Genomic DNA, 22724 nt, shown 5'->3' on the forward strand with positions numbered 1-22724 from the left:
TCTAAAAGCATATTACAAAAATAAAATGTATGGTGTGAATTTATGTTATGATTTACAAACATCAACAAACCAGTAATGTGATTTATGAATGTTTGCGTTACCATTATTGATTTAATACTATAGGATTTAGAAAACAATCGACTGAAAAAAATGTATTTTCATATACTGCAGCAGACCTTTATCACACTGGTAAAAAAAAATAAATTAAAAAGTAAATTATGTGACATTTATATTCAAAATGTTGAGCTCCAGAAGACAAGCGAGGCTGTCAGTGTAAAAGTGTGTGATGTTTGCTTCATTTCTGCTTGTTTTTGACTGTGTTTGTGTGCTACATCAGTTTCCTCCTCCACAGGCAAATGCATATGTAAAATATACCCAGAATTTATATTTTTCTGTAAACGGTGGAGGAAGGTGTCAGCTGATGCTGTCTGATCTGTGAAGGGTTCCTGCATTAAAAGACATTCAACTGGTTGTTTAAGCCTTGAGTCCTCGATGTACCTTCTCTTTCCTAAAAATATTTGTCAAATCTACTTCTTACAATCGCATATATTTAATTCAATTTAATATTTTTTGGTCTTTTATATATTTTTTTTAAAGAAAGGACTGTTGTCATTGAAAAAGTCAAGTAGACTCTTTTTTCTTCAAGAAAATATTTTACTATACCAGATAAAACTCATATTGTGAATTTCTGCAGCTTCACTTTCGTGCAGTGACATGTTAGAAAAAATGAAATAGCCATGTTTTAAAAAGCTTCAAGATTAATACCAAACAGAGTCTAAATTTTCTTGGTGTCAGTTAAAAACACCCAAAGCATCACAAAGTGTTGTAACTTACTGTTTTAACATGTAGTGAATCGTCAGTAGTAATAACTCAGTATGGAGCATTTGAAAGAATCAGTAAAGTCTTTAACAACTGTCATTAGGATCGGGGAACCTCAGCTTTCAGACATTGTGTTCCGATTAAAATCAGCACTGACATGATATTTATAATTGCATATAATTACAAATATCATTGGTGGTATAGTAACAGTGGAGGAGTATGACTAACAAGAAAGAGAAGAGAACAAAATAAATGTTCAACAATCTGAAAACCCGGTTTCGATGGCTGTCTGCCAGGTGTGGGCAGCTGTTTTCTCTGTTGCCTCAGCATTGTGTAAAATAAACAATTACAAGGAGCCCAACGGAATTATTTATGAGCAGTTCATTTCTTATGCGCTTTTCTAGAGCTTTCATTCAGAAGCAGTTTGGCAGGACTGGTTTATCTCTTATTTCTAAGAATAATATCTATTGTACTTAACTCTGTAGATATGCATTTGTGCTGGAAAAGAGGTTCAGACTTAGTCTCTGACCCACATCTGAGCTTCTACTCACCAACCCTACACCACCCAGTCCTGGGTTCTCTAATTGCTCTAAACCACTGAATGGCAGGTGTCCAAAAAAGACAAATCATTGTTTTTAGGCAGAAAACATCTTAAATGATAATTTAGCACTTTCTTACAAAGTCAATTCAGTGTAAGCTGTGTTTTTCCCTCTGTAACTTCGGCAAATTTTCAAGGTGTTTCAAGGCCTTAAGAGTAGTGTTTTGCAATATGCTTTCACACCCCTGCAGCAGATATTACAATCAAATAATCTACAAATTGAAGTCTAGCAACTGGAAATCACATTGCAGTCACAATGTTATGATTTTGTAAGATTTTCTGTCGGCTTGTATTGCATATTTAATGCATAATCACGAGTAAGACAAATGCATCTTCTTTGCATGGAAACATGAGACCAAGATGACATCTTGACTGTGTACCTCAAGTAGATAATAATCACAAAAGCACACAGCCCAGACTCATGCCTCTGTTTGGATTTGTTGAATTTAACAGAAAAGGACACAGATTAGAAACTTCAATACTGCATATTCAATACTTTTAATCCAGGTGTGTGGGAGAGGGGCTCATATAAAATCTCAGAGAAATGCAAACACTCCCATGGCAGGTTACGGAAACATTAGTATGATGTTGTGAGTTGACAAAATGTATCTTTTGCAGGAACAGGGTTAATCTACCTTTCTTAAAAGCAAGTAAATTCAGTCCTTCATACTCCTGCATCTCTACTGAATCAGTGTTGTTTATGACTTGTACGCACCCTGTAGGCTACAGTTTGCGCTTACATGAACTGCAGGTTTGGCTTGGTGTCCTCCGGAAGTTCACCTCGACCAGACAGAGGCAGTGTTGTTCGAAACGCACACTCTGCTGTGTTCAGACTCAGACGCGGCTGAGATTAAATTTACAACCTTTGCAAGTAAAAACCACCTTTTGCATTCAAATGTTTATTGAGACTGCAATAGAGACGGTGTGATTCAACACAAGAGGGAGCAATTCGTGGTGTTTGATCAATGTGTATTTAATGTCCACATAAAGCACCATGAAGATGTTGGGATTTATTCCACTGGCCTGCAAAAACACCACAACCCAGGAGCTTATATAGACTGATAGACAGACATACAGATGGATGGATATTTGTGCAGAGAGATGGATAGATATATAGATAAGTGGCTGAGTGCATGTACACGCCCATGTGCCCGCCGCCCCTCTGCAGGCGGTGCAGCAGGCCGGCCAGGGGAGTGTCATAACGGGGAGTGTCCCGGGCCAAAAGCATAAACAGCGGCTCTGCGCTCCGCTGCCCCGCCGTCTCGACGCCTCTCTGCTCCCGCTGCAGCTAGAAGCGCTCACCGCGGCTCGGTCAAGAAGTCAGTCACTCACCACCTACGCGTCCAGGTACGTCCATGATCCACTTTCTTCTATGGCACAGTACAGCCTGCACACAGATTGCAGGACGGTAATTTGATGCTGTGATTAGAGCTACAGATCAGTGACCCGTTACTTTCCATGCAAATGGGAACAAAGCTCTGCTATGATGGGAAAAAGAGAGCGTGTGGAGTGGAGGAGGAGGTTTGGCCTCTCTCTGCATGGATAGTCTCCCTTCACTTCTACACAAGTTCTCTCTGTCCGGCTCATTCACAGAGGTGTGGACCATCTTTTGCCGTGAAAAGCGCTTCGCAGCTGCTGCCATATATGGTCAGGCGGTGGATAAGCTGGATGGTGATTAAAACGCAGTGGTTCCACCTTAACTGGCCAGTCTTCCTTAACTGTATCAGATGGATTGAGGCTGCCATGATGTGATTCAAGCCTCACACTAAATGCAACTTGCTGTGTTTCGCTGCATCATAGTAAAAAAGCAGAAGGAGTTTATTTGAGCATCTCAGTTAAAAACTGCAGGAGATCTCAGCAGCTGCATGCTGTCTATTCAGAGGCATCTGAGGTCTGACTATTGGGTTGTCTGTTTCTATGGCAACCTCAGATGCCTCAAAATAGATACCCTACAGCTGCTGAGGAGATTCACACAGAGGAGACTGCAGGAGGGGGATCTTCTCAGCAGCTGTATATGCTGTATATTTGGAGGCATCTGTGGTTGCCATAGAAACATGCAACCAAATAGTGAGGCCGTTCACTGAGGAAGTTAGTCAGAACATCCTGAATGTGGGTTTTTGTGAAAGCAAACATGAGGTGTGTGCGTCAGACAGTGTGCTGCATATGTGTCCATGGCAGCCAATCAGAACGCACTGCCGGAGCCGCACTCAACTGTCAGACAGACTGAGATTACGGGATGCCTGAACCCACCAACTGTGCTGCACCCACTTCAGATTAAGATACAAGTCTGAGACAACTGTGTGCACACAGAGGACGGGACAGCTGAATGTCTGCATGTGAACATATTCTCTGTCCTCACCGAGGACAGAAAGAAGAGAAAGAAAGGGAATATTGTTCTTGTTTTACTGCAAGGTCGTTGTGCTTAACACATTTCCAGTGCTAGTTTAGGATGCTAATTTACTTCTGGGTGTTTCTGTTTGTTAAAATTTCTTGTCCAGGCTCAAAAACATTGAAAAAACAGTGACGAAGCATCTGTGAAGTCACCAAAAAGTTTCTGTGTTGCCACACTGAGGCCTGTAGTTTGGGTTTGCCCCCTTCTGTGAGCCAGAAATCTAAATTTGGGAGAGTGTCCTCATACAAAAAATGACAGCATGTCTTTTGGTATTTAAACATAAACATAGGTTATGTTTATGTTTCCTGACAACCAACCTATTGTGGTTATGCAGTCATGCTTTGATTGTCTTCCTAGTTCTCTCTGAGGAGCAAAAGTGGAGGTGGCATGACATTGTTATACTGCTGCAAAAAGTGTTTGGGAGGACATTGGATGGATGGTTTGGCTTAAACATTAATTTGGTGATTTACATTTCAGAATTCAAACTAGGCGAGTGTTGTGTAGGTTCACTATAACCATTGTTTCAGCATTTAAATTACTGTATAAATGTATAACAGGTTTCAACCAGGTTTTCAACCTGAACTGTAGCAGTTGAAATGATGTTAAAAACAGTTAGACATACAAAGACCTTTAATTATTTAATCCAATTTATCTTAATTTAAATCAAAAACATCAGATTGAAATCATCAATCTAAAGTTTAAGTTGTGTAAACTTAATCAGACCATAAGCACAGAGGTGGCAGATCAGAAAACACTCCTATGAGTCAGTGTTGTGAGTCGATGTTGGGTGGGGCACCGACTAAAGACTGATTTTTGTCATTTAGCTCGGGCTGAAATTTCAATTTTATTGAATGTGGTGAAGCTGAGACGGGACGAGTGAGTCCCCTGCAAATTCAGTTACATGTAAATCAAACATCGAACTTTAAGAGGGGTCTCTTAAAGCCTTAATGTCTTCTACACAAGACACTAACTTTCATAACCTCAACCAAAATACACATTAGAGGAAGCAAAGTCAGCAACACACAGATTGTTGATGAAAATATTCACTGTTACTCAGAATGGAAGTTGCAGCTTTCCCCATTGACATTAATATGGTTAATGTTTTCCCAGACAAGGAAACAAAGGGGCACACTTCTCACTCAAAACGAACATCATGTCATCTTCTAGCTGTTTTGCATGAAGGGCAGGACCGTGGTTTAGAAACTCTGCTTCACTGTCTTTTTTGTGACATGTGTGTGACAGATATTGATATATATCCTTATCTGCACATATAAAAGTTAAATAACATGTAAAATTGAACTGCATTGTGATTGTCAATCAAACAAGATGCCATTTTGACATATATATGACCAGCAAACTGGTTCCTGTGTTCCTCTCCCACGGCTGGTTCCTTCAAGTGTGTACAGGTGGATTGTTCCTGAAATTGCCCTCTCATACCCTTTAATAACCATCCATATATTAGGGCTGTTATTGACCGAGTCATAAACACTCATTTTGGTGGTGTCTGTCCTGCATTGTGTAAACAGATGAAAAGGTAGCGGCTGTTAAAGAGTGCAGAGTCCATGCAGTGTCATCTGATGTGTCCTGAGCGAGCTCCGGGCGGTCGGACAGCTCTCGAGAGGCTGAGAGTGGCATGCATGGAGAAAATGAGTCATCAGGAATCCCCCTGAAAGGAGAAGCTTTTCTGGGATAAACTCAGGACCCAGAAATCTATATCTCACAGATAAAAGTATTTAGTGCTTGCTTTTGAAGTGGGACACCAGCAGACAAATCACAAGGCGTTAAAGTATTTCGTGTCATATGAATCCGCTTTTGCTATCTGCACAGTGGATCAAGTTGTGAGTTTTCACTCGGGCCTCAAGCAAAGGCAGACACAAAAGAGAGGCTGGTAAAAGTGGGGGAGGGGCTAAATAACTGCAGTGGGAATGACACACTCACTCCATGTGGGAGTGGGGCACTAAGAGCCAGCAGATGAGGGTGTAGAAACTCGACAAATACCTCCGGCTCTGCAGAGGTGTGGGGTGGCTTGCAGACACCATCTGCTTTTCCCAGCGTGCCTCTGAAGACCCACTACCCGACAGTCATGTGACCTGTTCTATTTCAGCTCGTAGCTGAGTCAAACTAGAGTTTCCTTGAGTCACTTTATCCAACCTGGAGCTGCCAGAAACATTTAATGGTTAATGTTTGTTTTAGTCAGCTGCTGCCCTTCATCAAAAAAAAAAAAAAATGTTGCACAAAAATATTCTAAAAAACTTAAACTCTTTGTCTCTAGTACTGGCTTTGATTTTTCAAAGCGTGAGGTGATTCAGATGCTGCGTATCTCCTCTGATGTTTGCTTTATTAAGTCACAGGCAGTTTCTAACTCTGGGGTGAAACAGCTTTGATGTGATGCAGAGACAGACAGAACGTTTCTCTCCATCAGAAGGAAAGATCACAGTCAAAGGCAGCCGTTTTCATTTAGTGCCACAGAGACTCAGATCGTTAGGATACGAAGTTGCATTCTCCATGAGTGAAATATTTCAGAGTAAAGGTATGTTGCTGTTACTGGATGAAAAAGCTGTCTCCTTGAATAAGTCAAGTTTTCAAGTTTTCATAGGTGCTTTTCACACACAAATTCACACTGCATGGAAGCAAAGATGCAAAACTTTACTTCAAGTCATCAAGAAGTGAAAACAGAAGTTTTCCTGTTGCTCTCTACACTGGCCACAGTTTTCAGTGTTAGTATGCCCTGTGTTGCCTTCAGGGACTTGGTTCCCTTTGCTGTAAATCCATCTCTGAGTTAGCGAGGATCCTCTAGCCTAGCTCAGATCTGTGCATGCAAGCTGTTCGGATATTGCTGGGTGTGGCAGATGACATTAATGAATGGATGTAGTATATCAAGCAGGAGTTACTGATTTATTTCCAGTTGCTTGGGAACATTGGGTTATTGTCTTCTGTCACCACCGATGCTTCGGATGGTTCCCTAGATATTTGAGGAGAAGCAGCAGTTTGGAGGATGTGGTATCTGCCTCATTTAGATGCATTTTAAATACAAAGTGATGATTGCTACCATATGTGATTATATGATGCTAGCTGGGGTCACTAATACCACTAAACTCATTATTGTCATAGAAGTTAACATAATAGTTGATTCTTGTGTCTGTGTGTAAAGTGTGAAGCTGGCGACGGGAGGTGATGAGCCTAGCTTAGCATAAAGATTTGAGGCTGGGGGAAGCAGGTAGCCTCGCTTTGTTTCCCCTTGTTTTCAGCCTTTATGCTAAGCTAAGCTAATGGCCTCTTGACTCCAGTGGTATACATTTTCTCATCTAACTCACAGAAAAAACACAGTCTCCAAAACCTTGTGCTGTTCCTCCAAGTTGAAATATTATGATAACTGTGCCTCTTCTTCAGCTGGAATTGGTTTAGAGATATGAATGAATTCCACAATACTGCAGACAATATTAAGTACATCGCTTCACTTAGTGCACTGGACATCCTGTGCAAGAAGTGCTTTGGTGCAGTATGACACACTTTACCATTTTGGTTACCTAAAGGACTGAATCGTTGCATCCTGACAATCTAGTCACTGGTTTGAACAGGGACAGAAACTCTCACTATTTGTTCCTTGATAAACATGGTTAATAGGAAAACAGAAGGACTGAAACGCCCTAATCTGATCCAGTGGATTGGTATCAACGCTGGATAGCATATAAACCAGGTCATCCACATTGAAAACAATTTCTTGGTCACTATTGTTATAAAATTGTAATAAAACTCTTACAGAACCCTCAATTGTCAAGTGTATAGGCCAATATATTCAGAGTTTCCACATTTGATTATTTCCATGTCCCAAACATGACTGCTTACTCTTCCATAATGAAAAAAACTCATCTAAATCACCATGGAGACCATAACAAGACACTGAAACCAGCAGCATCAGCACCTCCAGAAGCCAGAGACCTGAAAGAGACCAAAATCAGCTGATGACTAAGCTATCAATTTATTGGCTCCCCTTTCCATCTATTGCTCTGTTGTCTGTGTGTGTTAAGGCTACTAATACCAGGACTTGACAAATTAAAGATTCAAAATTGCTAATACTTAACTCGCTGCTGTAAATGTGCCGGTGTGACCACGGAGTCTGCAGAAGTGCTATCTGGCTTTGAGGGATTCAGGCTTCTTCCAGCTGGAAAATCTCCACCAGGCTACTTTAGGAAAATTCAGCTTTCCACTTCCTCCATCAAACTATAATGACCATAATGGAATTGCCCAGCAGCCCCAGTTGTTATATGTCCGGCCAAACATGGGCACAGATGCTGCAGTGTCAAGTTCAGACTGAGCACACCCTTGTATGACTCTGGGGCACCTCGCTGTTTTGGCCACATTTTCACTGCGTTCAGTTCATACAGGCATTGTACATGTGAAGCTATCAAAAGGTGAGGTCTTCATGGTGTGACCCAATGAGCACCTAAACATTAGTTTCCTTTCCTTAGTGTCAGATATATCTATGCAAATAATTCATATCAGAGAAATCTTTCAGCCAGTCACCGCAATGTTACAAAATGTCTGGAAAAAAAAAATCAGGAAAGTTGATTGTGAAAAAAGTGGCTGCTGCCAAAATGATCCACTTACTTTTCCATGTGGGAACTCCCCATAGCTGCAGAAGACTGTGCAGTGGGTCTGGGTGTTACATAAAAGAGCAGAAATGGGGAAAAGGAACCCGACATTTGTTGGGTCGATTCTGAGCCACTTCCTTTTTCCAGGGTCAGCAGCAGATTCCTGCCATGTTTGTGGGCAGACCGCCACGTAGAAGAATGGATGATTCTTTTCCATTGTGGATGGTTAGTCATGCAAATTGAGAGGCAGCATGTCCAAGCAGCATTCCTGTGGAGAAATTGGATTCTGTGTCCATTTTGAACTACATGACCCCGAGTTTATACATGTTTTTTTAACAGCTGAACCCTTATAGATGTCATATAAGCACATCGTCATTTAAATAAATGAGTAAAATAAATAAGAAATGTGACATGAGAGGTCACAGAAGCTCTTTTCAGAGTAATCCGGATCTAATTTGAGAACACAGCTTCAGTTATGAGAAAGTGTTTACGCTCTCTGTGCACTGTTTACTGTGGGGGTTGTTGGAGTTGTAGGGTGTGTCAGCGTCTGCTGAAAAAACACTTGTGTTGCAGAGAATTGCCTCAAAGAGTTGATTGTGTAAACATCATGTTTGCAAAACACCACAAAGATTTAAGTTGAACCACAAAACACTTATCTGAAGTGAAAGATGCTCTCAGATCTTTTACTTAACAATCTTAATGTGACAAGTAATTAGCAACTACAGATATAGTCGGGTCAAAAGTACAATACTTGTCTCTATGTAGTGGTATTGAAATATGTAGTAGCAAGTAAAGTGCATCATATATATAGGCTTTTCAAAGTTTAAACCCCCATGTGCAGCAGAGGAACCATACGTTGTCATGTTTATGCAGACCAACAAACATGTCCACACCAGCAGAATCAGCTGATTTCCTCTCTGTTATCTCTCTATAAGCAGTTTCCAGACAGCCATAGCAAAGATCTTAACAGGATGCTCAACTCCCATCTTAAAAATCTCAAACATCCACACATGTATAATGAGAGGCCAGCGGGCCGTGAGCCAGTGCACAGACACATACTTGAAACTCTCGATTGGGCACCATGTGTTTTTCTTGCTGTCAGATATGACTGAAGTGCATAGTATGAGTGTGAGTGTGTGTGAATGTCTGACTGCTGAGTACAATAATGCACAGTGATGTCCTCTGCTGCTCCGACAGAGCCTGTCAAGTCTGGTCAAATGAACTCAATAGCCACCTGTGTTTGAAGACTGCACATTTATAACAGTGTAACAACTGGAGGTGTGAAGTTTGAAATATGAGGACATTTACAGATCGAGGAGCATCTAATGAAATATATCAAATGAAAAGTTTCAAATGCAAAGATGCTATCAAGTTGCATTATGGGAAGTGTAGGCTGCAGTGATTTAGAGACCAGAAGTCAGGATGTTCCAGCCTCTGCTTGTAATAATGCTGGTTGGATCAGAGATTCAGACATAGACAAACACACTGGAAGTAAGGATGAGTGTGAAAAGGCGAAGTCTTTACTGACCACCCGAAAGGTCATACACAAGTATGCAGTCCAAAAAAGGCAAACAAAGCAGGCAGGAGTTGGGCAAAAATCCATCAACCAGGGAGACACTAGAGAGCTGCACTGCACGCAGGAGGGAACAGAGAGACTCTGGTAACGAGCATGAGAAACAGGAGAGTATATATACACAGGGATGACCATGGGGGTAATCAGGGCCATGTGAGTAACTGGGAACAGGTGATGACAGGCAGGAAATGCATGAGAAACAGGAAGTAAAATGAGAAAATGTAACCACTACAAAATAAAACAGTAAAATATTCAAACCACAAGACAATGCTGCTTTGATTTGATAATTGTTCCTTAAATGTATAGTACAAAAATGTATAGTTACAAGACAGGCTTCTCCTCCTATATATAATTATAGACTGCGTTTCTTCAGCCACCATCACTGGCAGTTATGACTGAGTCATTACTAGCAGGACTTCCTCTTCCTGCTCACTGAAGGAAACACCCCGAGCACAGGCCACCAGTGACTCACCCTGCTGTGCATTAATATCTAACCATAACCCTAAACTTTATCTTCGTATCCATGGCAACATCTCAGCCATAGGGGGAGTGGCTTCATGTTTCCCAGAGCAAACACCTCACAAATAGAGATCCCCAGTCTCACTCTTCAAAGGTTATTACAAAGCTTTATGACTCTTATCTCTGCAGGATTTGACCACAGACTTGGAAAAATCACAGCTTGTTGCCACGGGAACGCAGCCGTGTGTTCAAACCTGTGGGGTAGAAAAGCACTAAAATCTCAGGTGTGTGTGATTTCTCTGCAGGCAGGATGGCACAGCACCCAGAGTTTGAGCGGGCCGGACAGAAGCCGGGCCTCCAGGTGTGGAGGGTGGAGAACTTCAACCTGGTACCCGTCCCAGAGAACCTGTACGGGGGTTTTTACACCGGAGACGCCTACCTCATCCTCAACACCATTAAACAGCGCTCCGGGAACCTGCAGTACGACCTCCACTTCTGGCTGGGTGAGTGCAGTGGGGCGGAAGTAAGCAGGGGCAAAGGAAAAATCCACTAAAATCCACTAAAAGTATACAAGACGGGGTAGACAGCAGAGGAAATAATGTAAACACTGCTACCAAAGAGAGGTCATTGGATTGAAGGCCACTTAGCAGCCCGCAGGCTCACTGCATTTTGCATCCAAGCGACATGAGACAAATATGTTTTGTTGATGAATTTTTCTTGTTTCCATGGACATGTGACGAAACATAGAGGAGCTGATCATATTTTTCCAGTGCAGCTACGATCCTGTTTGACTTACAAAGCAGATGAGGATCTGTATCTGTGTTCCTGGAACCTGATTTCACCAGACAGTGTTGCTGCTTTGCAGTTTTCACTGTACCTGCTGGGCACTGCGTGTGCAGTTCTGTCCACTGGAAGTTCACAGACACTGCTGTCTGTCTTGTTTCTGTTAAGTCTCATCCTGCCTGCTTTGACCAGCCTCTAAGGAGGGGAGGACAGATGTGCTTTTATAATTTGTATAGTTTGTGAAAGTTGAATGAAATGGTTTTTTTTTTAGCATGAGATATTTTGTCTCAGTTATTTTGCACCAACATTAAGCTTTAACAAAAATATTGTCTTTGGTTGATGAAGTCCTCAGACCCCTGACTATAGTAAAATCAACAATACAACATTGTAAAAATATTCAATTTCAAGTTAAAGCTCAGAATTTAAATTTTGACCTAAGATGACATCTGAATAACAAAAGTAAAAGTCAGAATAGTGAATTATTATCACTTATGAAATCATCAACATCTAAGCAGCATTTAAATGTTGTACCTGACAGGGGTGATGCTAACTTGAACTACTTTATAAATGAAGGTGTACTTATTAATTATATTTTAGAATAAGATTAACTTTATTGGGAAACCAAAATCTCACAGATGCACAAACAGATACAGAAAAGTGGTTTGTTATAGACAAGTGACCTAAAAGACTAGAATATTATGTAATCAAATATGTAGCATGAACAATAAAAATGAAAAGAGGTGGTGCATATAAATTATATGGTATAACTATTTATATATATATACAGCTATATAAACAGCTATTTTACTACATATATAGTAAACATATGTATATATGTAATATTTTATGGTAAAATCTGAAACTGCAAAGTAACCTGCTGCTGTCAGATGAAGTTTTAAGCTTTTCTGTATCGGAACACTGCAAATCACCAAATATGGAGATACATGGTTTCCACTGGACAATGATTGATTTCAGTGTCAGTATTTTAAGTCAAACTAGGATCTGGTTCAGCTGACAGTATTGACAGAAGGTGTGTCTGACTGGGTCAGTTATTAGAGTAAACAGAAAAGCCAAAAGCTGAGTCTGGTCTTTTTTTTCTTTATTGATTCTATGTGCTTTTAGTCCGCTTGATGGATCATGGAAACAGCATTCACCAGTAAACAGGATCTGATGTAACGCTCCCACATGCCTCTGAACTCTATGTTGTGACCACAAATAGAATAATGCTGCGTGCATTAATGTGTCTGCATGGATGTGACCCCCTGCTGCTCCCCCACATTGATCTCCCTTCCGAGTCGTCAGTGAGAGAAGCCGTCAAACACAAAATGTGACTCTCTGGTTGGACGCAGAGAATGTCTGCTGAGATCAAATAAGACGAGGATTAACATGGAGCGTGTGTGTGCTTCTTCTGGTGCAGGTGATTTCTGCACTCAGGATGAGAGCGGCTCGGCGGCGATCTTTACTGTCCAAATGGACGACTTCCTGGGGGGGAAACCCATCCAGTACCGCGAGGTCCAGGGACACGAGTCCAAAACCTTTCTGGGATATTTCAAGACTGGAATCAAATACATGGTAAGATGCCACGATTCTACATGCAAAAAAAAATCTGCATGAACTATGTCACATACTTTGTTTGTTTTTTGCTTTTGTTTCGATGCATCCCAAACCTGGGATCATGGGATTTTTGTCTGTTTATTGATCTCTTTAAGTTCATGTTTCCTCATATATATAAGTTATTTATAATACAATACCGTATCAAGTATTAAGAAGAGTCACTTCACACTGAAGAATCACTACAACTATTAAAAGAAATAGCACATTACCTGAATTCTGTCACCCAGCAGAAATGAAAAAAATAGATGATCCATTTTGTTATGATGTCATTATTTTGTCAGTGAAGTGTTGTAATTTCTCAGTAACCATTCAAATTATTCCCGATGTTTTTAACTTCTTTTAGTTTGGCTGAGTTAGGAGCAACTTTTCTTAAAAGGCAGGTTTTTTATTTGGAAAATTTAATATGCAACTCTTACCTTCCAGAAAGGGGGCGTGGCGTCTGGGTTCAAACATGTTGTCACCAACGAGGTGGCTGTGCAGCGGGTGCTTCAGGTCAAAGGTCGCCGTGTTGTCCGGGCAACAGAGGTGCCGGTGAGCTGGGACAGCTTCAACCAGGGAGACTGCTTCATCCTGGACCTGGGAGATGTGAGTCAGACTGAGCAGATTATTACACCATATATATTATTATACTGTAGTATTATTAGATTATATGATTGTTATTATCACAATATGAATTATTAGTTGTGGTAAACAACATAAGAACAACACTATAGGACCCAAAGTACATGTTGAATCTGTTTATCAGAGTAAAACAGGTCTTTGAGTTTTGCTGATTCCTCCTTCGGTAAAGTCTTTATTGACCTACTTTGTAATCTGCTCCTCTTTCTGTAATACAGGAGATTTTCCAGTGGTGTGGCTCCCAGAGCAACCGCTTTGAGAAGCTGAAGGCTACGCAGGTCGCCAAGGGTATCCGTGACAACGAGCGCAGTGGGAGGGCCAGAGTTTATGTCTGTGACGAGGGGAGGGAGAGAGAGAAGATGTTAGAGGTGAGATCAGCGAATTATGGGAACGAGCAGAGTCTTATTTCACTGTGGCAGACCTTTGTTAAAACTGCTGCTTCTGCCCTCAGGTTTTAGGTCCTAAACCAGATCTGCCTGTCGGAGCCTCAGATGACATCAAAGCTGATGCTTCGAACAGGAAGATGGCCAAACTCTACAAGGTGAGAGATTTACAGATTTACAGAGTCTCTGGTGCATAGTCAGCAGCTCATTTACTGTTTCTCTTCACTTTTTAATCACCCGTTATTTTTGAGTTTATAAAACAAAACACATGTTGGAACTCGCAGTGAAAACCCTCCATACATTTTTGAGTTGATGAGGTTCATGTTTGTAGAAGAGTCAAGTCATTCGATTTTCATGACGGACATGTCGCTGTCACAGCTCTGCTTCTTGATCATGTCCAAGTGATTTTATGGCAGCTGATATTCACCAGGGTAAAAATCCCAGGATTGTGATCAGAAAAACGACCCCTCTTCCCTTTAATCAAACTCTCTCTGCCTTCACAGGTGTCCAATGCTAGTGGAGGCATGACCATCACACTGGTGGCAGCAGAGAACCCGTTCGCCCAGAGTGCCCTGGAGTCCGGTGACTGCTTCATCCTGGACCACGGCTCTGATGGAAGGATCTTCGTCTGGAAAGGTCAGTGGAGGCTGCTGCTGCAGTGGGTTCACCAGTGGTTCACCTTCACAGGTGGATGATTAACACCACGGTCTAGTAGATATGTGTTTTCTTCTCAATAGTCAGGCTGAGTCCACAATCAGCTGAAGTACTTGTCACTGCCAGGTCTCAGATAAACTGTGATTTGGCCTCTGAGTAGAATCAATAGTTTATATGTTACTGTACAGACATGAGAGTGGTGTCAGTCTTCTCATCACACTTTGAGTACAAAAGCAAATAAGTGTATCTGCACAAATGTTAAACAAGCCCTCTTGCTCATTGTCTTAATCACGTTAACTCAACTTTAGTTAGAATTAACAAATCATTATAAATTATTATGATATAATAATACATTTTTTATTTCTAAATTGTTTCTAAATAAAAAATCCAAACCATTGATTTGTGAGATTTTCAATGAAAAACAAAATCTATAATATTTTCTCACTTGATTAAATGATCTTTACTATCTTTTCCCTACAGGCAAAGATGCCAACATGGACGAGCGAAAGGCGGCGATGAAGGCAGCAGACGAGTTCATCAAGAAGATGGGTTATCCCAAACACACACAGGTCCAGATCCTGCCAGAGATGGGCGAGACACCGCTCTTCAAACAGTTCTTCAAAAACTGGCGGGACAAAGACCAGACAGAGGGCCTGGGCATCGCCTACATTGCTAACAGCATCGCCAGGATCGAGAAGGTGCCCTTCGACGCCGCCAGCCTGCACGACTCCCCCGCCATGGCGGCCCAGCACGGCATGGTGGATGACGGCAGCGGAGAGAAACAGGTGAGAGGGTGGTCAGAGATGCTGTTTTAGTGCCACCTTGAAGACATGGGGCTTCTGGGATCACCCGGTTTCACTTTCCCACCTGTCGGGGGCGCAGGTTTTCCTCTGGAGAGCTCCCTCTTGTGGGAAATCCTCAGCCTGAGTGTGAATAAATTTGTGTTGTTCGTAATTTGTAGTAAATAGTTCAAAACATTGAACACAGTTTTCTCACAGCCATCTTCCTTTGTCTTCTTCTCGACAGATCTGGCGTATTGAGGGATCCGACAAGGTGGAGGTGGATCCGTCCACATATGGTCAGTTCTACGGAGGAGACAGCTACATCATCCTGTACAACTACCGCCACGGAGGGCGTCAGGGACACATCATCTACATGTGGTGAGAATATGACAGGCAAAGCAGTTCGAACTCAGAAATGAAAATATTTTATACAGGTGCAAAAGTATATATCAAACAGCAACTGTGTTTGGTTTGGAAGTTAAAGGTACCCTGTGGAAATTATGACCAACCGGAGCAGTGTTTTTCAGGGTGGGCCCTTGTTTTGATCGTTCTCATGCAAACACAAGAAGACGCTCAGGCACAGGCATGTGGGTGAAGGCAATAAATGGTTTCTGCTTCCTCTCCGGCTTTTATTTATATTATAATCAGGACTGTGGGTGTGAGGGCATGTTCCACAAATGTGCACCAGAGAGCATGATGACCACCTCCTGACTGCAAGAAGAAGCACTTCTTTGTTGGTTGTATTTGGCTGAAGAACAGGACAAAGTCAAGAAAATAAAAAACACTTAACAAGAAGGATGGGAAATAAACAGTGTGTCCAGTTTACTTGTCTGGCCCAGTTTCTCTTCTAATTGGTGGGATCATGAGTACACAGCCGGCCCTGGTTTGTTCCTCTCGTTAAGTGTGAATGTGACAGTAACACATTTGAATTCCCAGGCAGGGCATGGACTCCAGTCAGGATGAGATCGGGGCCTCGGCGATCCTCGGCGCCCAGCTGGATGAAGAGCTCGGCGGTGGTCCTGTCCAGGTAAAACACATCCTTCCCTCAGTTTGTCTGTTTGCTTTTTGTTTCCATCGGCTTATCTGCACTTTATCATTCCTGTGGTTAATGTCTCTGCTCTCCTCTGGCTCACTCATCACTGTCACCTCCGGTCTGACCTTTTTACATCCTCTCACTCTCTCTCCTCTGCCTCCTGGTTCCCCGGCTGCTGCTGCTGCTGCTGCTTCTTTCCTCCTTGGTTTCTGACCTTTTCTGTGTCCTCAGGTTGTTGGTGCTCCTATAACCACTCAGGTATTTTCCGTCCCTTCCTTGCTCCTCGTCCTCCTCATAATGACTCATATGGTTTTGTCCAGAGCCAGAAATGAAAAGAAGCAAATAATAAAAACTTTCTCTGTCTGTTTCAGATAAATATAAATATCTTGATATTAAAAAGGACCTTAAACGTCTTTTCTTTTGGCTGTTTCAATGCGATAATGAGTTCAATCAAATCTACAGTGAAAGCATCACAGTCAAACACAAACAGGACATTCCAATGTTGGTGTTAATGGGAGGTTCCTCCTCCTCTGTCGCCAACTCTGACTGCCTCACATAAACAACAGCCCAGTTTCCACACTGTCCTCTGAGCCGACATTGGAGCGACAGCGTGATGATTTAACCTGTCAATCAGCAATAAGGTTTGAAATGAACTGAAATGAAACAAGATCAGTCTGTGAACACTGAGGCGTTTAGAGTGAGTTCTGGCTCTGTGCTCATCTGAGTCTTCATTCATCCGTTTAGTGATTCATTCATCTCTGTGTTCGGCACTTACACCTCACTCCCCACGTGTGTTTTCACTTTGCATGTGCAACCTTTTTGTTCATGTCTTCATATCTTTGCTGACTCTGCACTGAGCATGACTGTGTGTGTGTGTGTGTGTGTGTGTGTGTTTGAATCTCCCCAGTGTTGAAACATCTGTAAATGTTACGTTTATTTTTCCAGGTGTTTCCCTGCTCTCACTTTCAAAATAGAGAACAGCTGTCTTGCAAATGTCTCTCTTGTATTCACAGTTTGTCAAACTAAACTTGACTTTAATTCAGCTGGTGAGGGCTGGGTATGGTTTGAGTGTGTTTTGTTTTGAGTACAATAAGTTTTGGTGCAGATACCAAAATGATATTTTGAGGAAACAAAGGGAGCCAAACATCTGAAATGTTAAACGTTGTCTAAACTTTGCTCACGTATAAAGTCGTCATACCACAGGGTGCACAGATTTATGTGTGCTGGGATTGTTTGCAGCTCTGTGGACTATAATGTGTTAACTCTTCAGTGAATATTCTGAATATTTCCATGTTAACTCAGGATTATGACGACTGTGAGAAGAGCTGACTGCACCACCTCACTGCCACAGATATTTATGACAGAAGCTGCAGAACAAAGCGACTCCTAACACCGTTTCAGTTATAATCTGCATCATCACTTTGTGTCCTAATCTCACAAACCTTGCCTCTCATCACTCTGTGGCACAGACAGTGAACACGTGGCTCAGCTCCGTGCTGCCATCTTGTGTGTGTCGTGGGGATTGCAGCAGACATTTTTCACATATTGTTGATGCATATTTCACAAGACACAACATGAGGAGGATGTCTGCTGTGATTTAGTTGCACCACCTTTAGTTGCGCTCGCAACATCAAAATGCATGCAGTGTTTTGCTGCAGGAGTTGATGTAACAACCATCTCGTCATTCCTGAGATTTAATTGTGGTGTTGGTGTGCCAGGTGAGGGTGGTGCAGGGGAAGGAGCCGGCCCATCTGATGAGTCTGTTTGGAGGACAGCCCATGGTGGTGTACAAGGGGGGGACGTCCAGGGAGGGAGGTCAGTCTGCTCCTGCAGAGACTCGACTCTTCCAGGTGCGATCCAACTCTGCAGGACACACCAGAGCTGTGGAGGTAAGAGAACATACATCATTCGCCTTCTCACTTCACCACTGCCACAGCTGATATTTAAGCACAAGCCTGGTGATATTCCCTAGATTTCCTGTTCCTCTATGCCACAAATCTCCGTTGTTGTCCAAAAACTATTAATCTGCTGGTGAAAATAGTCCCCAGCAAACACATAATTTACTCCTCTTTCAAAAGACTGCAGTGCCCAGCTGTTGAAGGTAATTATAACACTCTGATAGACTAAATGGCTTGTTAAGATATTGATTTATTAATGGCAAAGGGTCAAGTAATGAATTTGTTCCCTAGAATTTATGTTTAAACATGATGAAAATCATGACACTAAAGAGAAAACACAGAAAATCATTAGGGAGAATGAAGTGATTTAAAATAAAAAAATTTAAAATAAAAACAGTTTGAACATTGGTCAGTTGATTGTGTATAAATTAGAAAACCCTGACAGGGACCAAGATGAAACACACACAGTAGTGCTGGAGTGGCAGAACTGTGCACATGTCAATCTACAGCACCTCTGTGTTCCTGCAGCTCGACGCAGCCGCATCTCACCTGAACTCCAATGACGCTTTCATTCTGGTGACCCCTGGAGACGCCTTCATGTGGGTGGGAGTGGGCGCCAGTGACACAGAGAAGCAGGGAGCTCAGCAGCTGTGTGGCATCCTGGGAGTGTCGGCCTCCGAGCTGTCTGAGGGAGGAGAGACTGGTGAGGAAACGTGATTAACACAGAACACATTTTCTCATGTTTTTGTGCTTTTGAGGCAAACTGAATATAAAACCAGTCACATCTGCTGACATATACATACTTGGTTTTTATCAGCCTCAAGCTGTGAAAATAGTGCTTTCGTGTGAAGCTAAAGAGTTTTCTTTTTGTATCTCAGCTACACTTTTTTATAGATGAACTCGTGTTCATCTATAAAACAAAGGAGTGATTGTATCACCCTGTATCTGTAATCTTGTGATTTGCTTTCAAATATCGAAAAAAAAAAACTGAATTCTCTTCAAACAATTTCAAATCTACAACCTCAGGCTAAAACAATACACACAACAACAACAGATTAAATTTGGTTGTCCAGCAGCTCGCACATATGTGCAGTCTGGATTTTAAAAAAGCAATGGACAGACAGTAACATGGGTTAAAAATGGGTGACCAACAAGTGATCCGTTCAATCAAATTCAACATTTTATCTCTGAGCTGAAGAAGATGCTTTGTAATCTTGTCTATTCCAAATTCATGCTGTTGACACTATTGAGATTCAAATTTTCATAGTCACTGAAAAAACGTAATGTGAAAGGCTCCGTCCATAGTGACAGCACCAGCTCTGCAGCTCTGTGGAGCCTTTTAGCCTCTTTATACTACAGACTGTAGTTCTGCTTTTAAGGCCTGTGCACTGTGTGGTTCAGTGCTCCTGTCCCCAAATGAATGCTAACGCCCGGGTTCAGCGGGATGTTGAAATATACAAATGCTTGCTAATGAGTTAGAGACAACAATTTGAAGTGAATAAGTTGTGTTTTTAACTTGTTCTTCTTCCCTCAAGTGGCCAAAAAATCAGTTAATGCAGCTTTAAAGTGAAAGTTTGTAGATTAATCTTGTCCACTTTTCTTGCCAAGAGTTTGATGAGAAGATTGATACCACTCTCACGTCTGCCTGCTGAATGGGAAGCTACCATCAGCATTAGCTTAGCTTAGCTTAGCACAGAGACCAGAAAAGGGTCAACAGCTAGCCAGGCTCTGTCCAAACGGAGCAAAATCCACCTACGAGCACCTTCACAGTTTATAACGGTGCCTAATTTGTAACATGTTATACCTTGTGTGTTTAATTTGTTAAAAAAATTAAAAAAAATAAACTTCTCAGAGCCAAGCTATCTGTTGTTCCTGCCACTCTTCATGCTAAGCTAAGCTAAGCTAAGCTAACCGTCTCCTTCTCGACTGACTCTTGAAGTGTGTCTCTTCACAGACCAGTTCTGGGAGATTCTGGGAGGAAAGGCAGCATATCGCACCTCTACCAGACTCAAGGACAAGATGGACGCTCATCCACCCAGACTCTTCGCCTGCTCCAACAAGACTGGAAACTTCATCGTAAGTCTTTGGACCGAGCTTCCTCTGCTGCAGCAGCATCAGTCATTTCAAAGGGACACTTCGCACAAAGAAATGTTTTCACTGGGAAACTGTGAACCAACCCTTTAAAACGGACAGAATACAATGACCATTATCTCTAAAATGTAAATGTGCTGAATGCTCCCAGGCTCTTTGTGCGCACAGTGCATCAATCACATCATCATTAAATCCTTGTGCTTCTTCTCTCTCAGATTGAGGAGGTGCCCGGGGAGATGACCCAAGATGACCTCGCCACTGATGATGTCATGATCCTTGACACCTGGGAGCAGGTAAGCAAACCGGAGCTGTGAGTGCTGTTGCTGTGCTGTATATGAATTCAGAGCATAGCCAGGGTCATTAAATAATTAAAAAACAAATATGCATCAACCGTTCCTGTTTTTAGGTGTTTGTCTGGATCGGAAACGAGGCCCAAGAGGAAGAGAAGACCGAAGCCATGGCATCTGGTAAAGACGTCTAAGCTCAGCATCTTATTATTTAGATATGAAATCTATATATGTGGCACTTAAGAGCTAAGATCAATCAGAACTGTTTGACTGAAAAGGAAAAACACCAATAGATCTTCCTCCATTTTTTTTTTTAGAATTTCAACTCCAAATCTGCCCCGATTCTTACCCATCAAACATAATATTTTATTCAAAATAAAAAAACGCTTCCAGTCATACTTACCCCAAGAAAAAACCCCACACTGCACTGAAAAAAGAAATAATCCAAGAGTTATACAATCTTATTTGAGGATGACTAAATCTTAAATCTTATTTTTTCTTATCAAAGTTAACTTATCTCTTAAAGCACCATGTTCATTAGATTATTAAATTTAGAATCAAATGATTGTTGAATCTGTGATAGGCCCAGTCTCAACTGTGAAGGCAGCGTAGTGTATCTACAGGAAGTCAGCAAATGAATCTTGTGTTTAGAATCCAGAAAACCAGATCACTGCACCAGTGCTAATCATACAACAACCTGCATGTTGTGGCAAGTGTTTTTGTTTTGTTTGTATCATTCCTCTATATTACAGAATATTTTTAACATGTTTGTCGACACATTTTAACTGCCTAACCCCTTAAGATAATTGAACTTAGTTATTTCTCTGTAACATTAGAAATTCATGACTAAATAAGCAACAATCAAAGTTATATAAAAAAAAAAAGTTCATCACTAAAAAATATGTTAACCTCCTGCATCAGGACTGTCGGTGTGGTTTCATCAGACCAACTGTTATCAGATTCTGATTTCAATATTCTTTTTTTTTGTTTTGTTTTTTTTAGATAAAATTGTTATTTTATATCTTAAAACAAAAGAGACCCAGTGGTCCACCACTATGCATAAATATATAGGTTTCTTAAATTCTGATTGGTGCACAGACATGACATCATCTTTTTCCAGCTGAGCCTCATATGATTCTGCTTTGCATTTGTGATTCAGCTTTACTCTCTGAGACACATGACTGTCAGTAAACCAAACCTCTCCTCCTCAGCGGTCCGTTACATCGAGACGGATCCGGCCAACAGAGACCGCAGGACGCCCATCGTCAAGATCAAGCAGGGCTTCGAGCCGCCCACCTTCACCGGCTGGTTCCTGGGCTGGGACCACGACTACTGGACCAGCGACCCTCTGGAGCGTGCCATGGCTGCACTGGACGTGTGAGATCTCACCTGACCCTCCCTCCCTGTCAGCCCTGACCTTTCACCCTGCTGCTCTGCTGCAAGCTCCAATCATAAAGACTTTTTTTAGCTGTGCCCTGAAAATGAGTCATTTCTTTTTTTTTTTTTACATTTTGTTTTGTTTATTTGTTTTTAAAGGGACAAATGTCAATAACAAACAAATGTCAACCAATAACAGTACAGCTTTAACAGATACACAGGCTTCCTGTAGGGTTTTTGCACTAAATAGTCTACTATGACTTTTATTGAAGGTAATTTTATATTTTGACAATAAAACCTTTTCACTAGTGAAATGTAATAACAAACATATAGCAAGACAGTTTAAAGACTTGGTGTCAGCATTGGAAAACTCATTGCCAAGAAAACACTGCTTATTAAAAGCAATACAACCGATGCCTTAATATTCTTTCCTCTAGTTTACAGATAACCTGTTTAGCTTTCAACCTTTTTAAAGGTACTGTTCTAGTTTAAGGACGCCTTTGTAGACAAGTTGTTTGTACCTTCAGTTTAGATGTCACTTATGATATTTATTATTTTTTTAAATACCAGATTTATGCCCAGGAAGCTTGTGTGATGCTGCAGTGGGAAACCGATGCTTTGCTGCTTTACAAACCAGTTAGGTCTTCTGTGACATTTTCTGAGGTTTCCCTAAGCCTTGTTATCATTTCAATAAAACCAAATTAAACACGTTGAAGAGTTATGTCTCTACTTTTACAATTACTTGTAGCACTGTTGTGAAAGAATGAAATC

At 41.5% G+C, this 22724-nt stretch overlaps 1 protein-coding gene across 2 annotated transcripts; it reads left to right on the top strand.

Moving 5' to 3' along the window:
* Nucleotides 1-2606: 2606 nt before the first annotated feature.
* On the top strand, nucleotides 2607-22663 carry gsna (gelsolin a). Of its 2 annotated transcripts, XM_071465273.1 has the most exons (17): nucleotides 2607-2764; nucleotides 10739-10936; nucleotides 12634-12788; nucleotides 13254-13415; nucleotides 13667-13816; nucleotides 13900-13989; nucleotides 14335-14467; nucleotides 14966-15270; nucleotides 15512-15645; nucleotides 16204-16294; nucleotides 16532-16558; nucleotides 18019-18189; nucleotides 18727-18901; nucleotides 20153-20274; nucleotides 20505-20582; nucleotides 20696-20756; nucleotides 21788-22663. In XM_071465273.1, exons 2-17 carry the CDS (start codon nucleotides 10744-10746, stop codon nucleotides 21955-21957), a joined length of 2217 nt encoding a protein of 738 aa, XP_071321374.1. In that variant the 5' UTR covers nucleotides 2607-2764; nucleotides 10739-10743; the 3' UTR covers nucleotides 21958-22663. The 2 variants fall into 2 exon arrangements, with proteins under 2 accessions (XP_071321374.1, XP_071321375.1); XM_071465274.1 differs by lacking the exon at nucleotides 16532-16558 and having other exon boundaries at nucleotides 2608-2764.
* The last annotated feature ends 61 nt before the right edge of the window (nucleotides 22664-22724 follow it).

The sequence above is a fragment of the Trachinotus anak genome, unplaced genomic scaffold (genome assembly GCF_046630095.1).
Source record: "Trachinotus anak isolate AG129_WGS33_773 ecotype Australia unplaced genomic scaffold, CSIRO_AGI_Tana_v1 ptg000028l, whole genome shotgun sequence".
Taxonomy (NCBI): domain Eukaryota; kingdom Metazoa; phylum Chordata; class Actinopteri; order Carangiformes; family Carangidae; genus Trachinotus; species Trachinotus anak.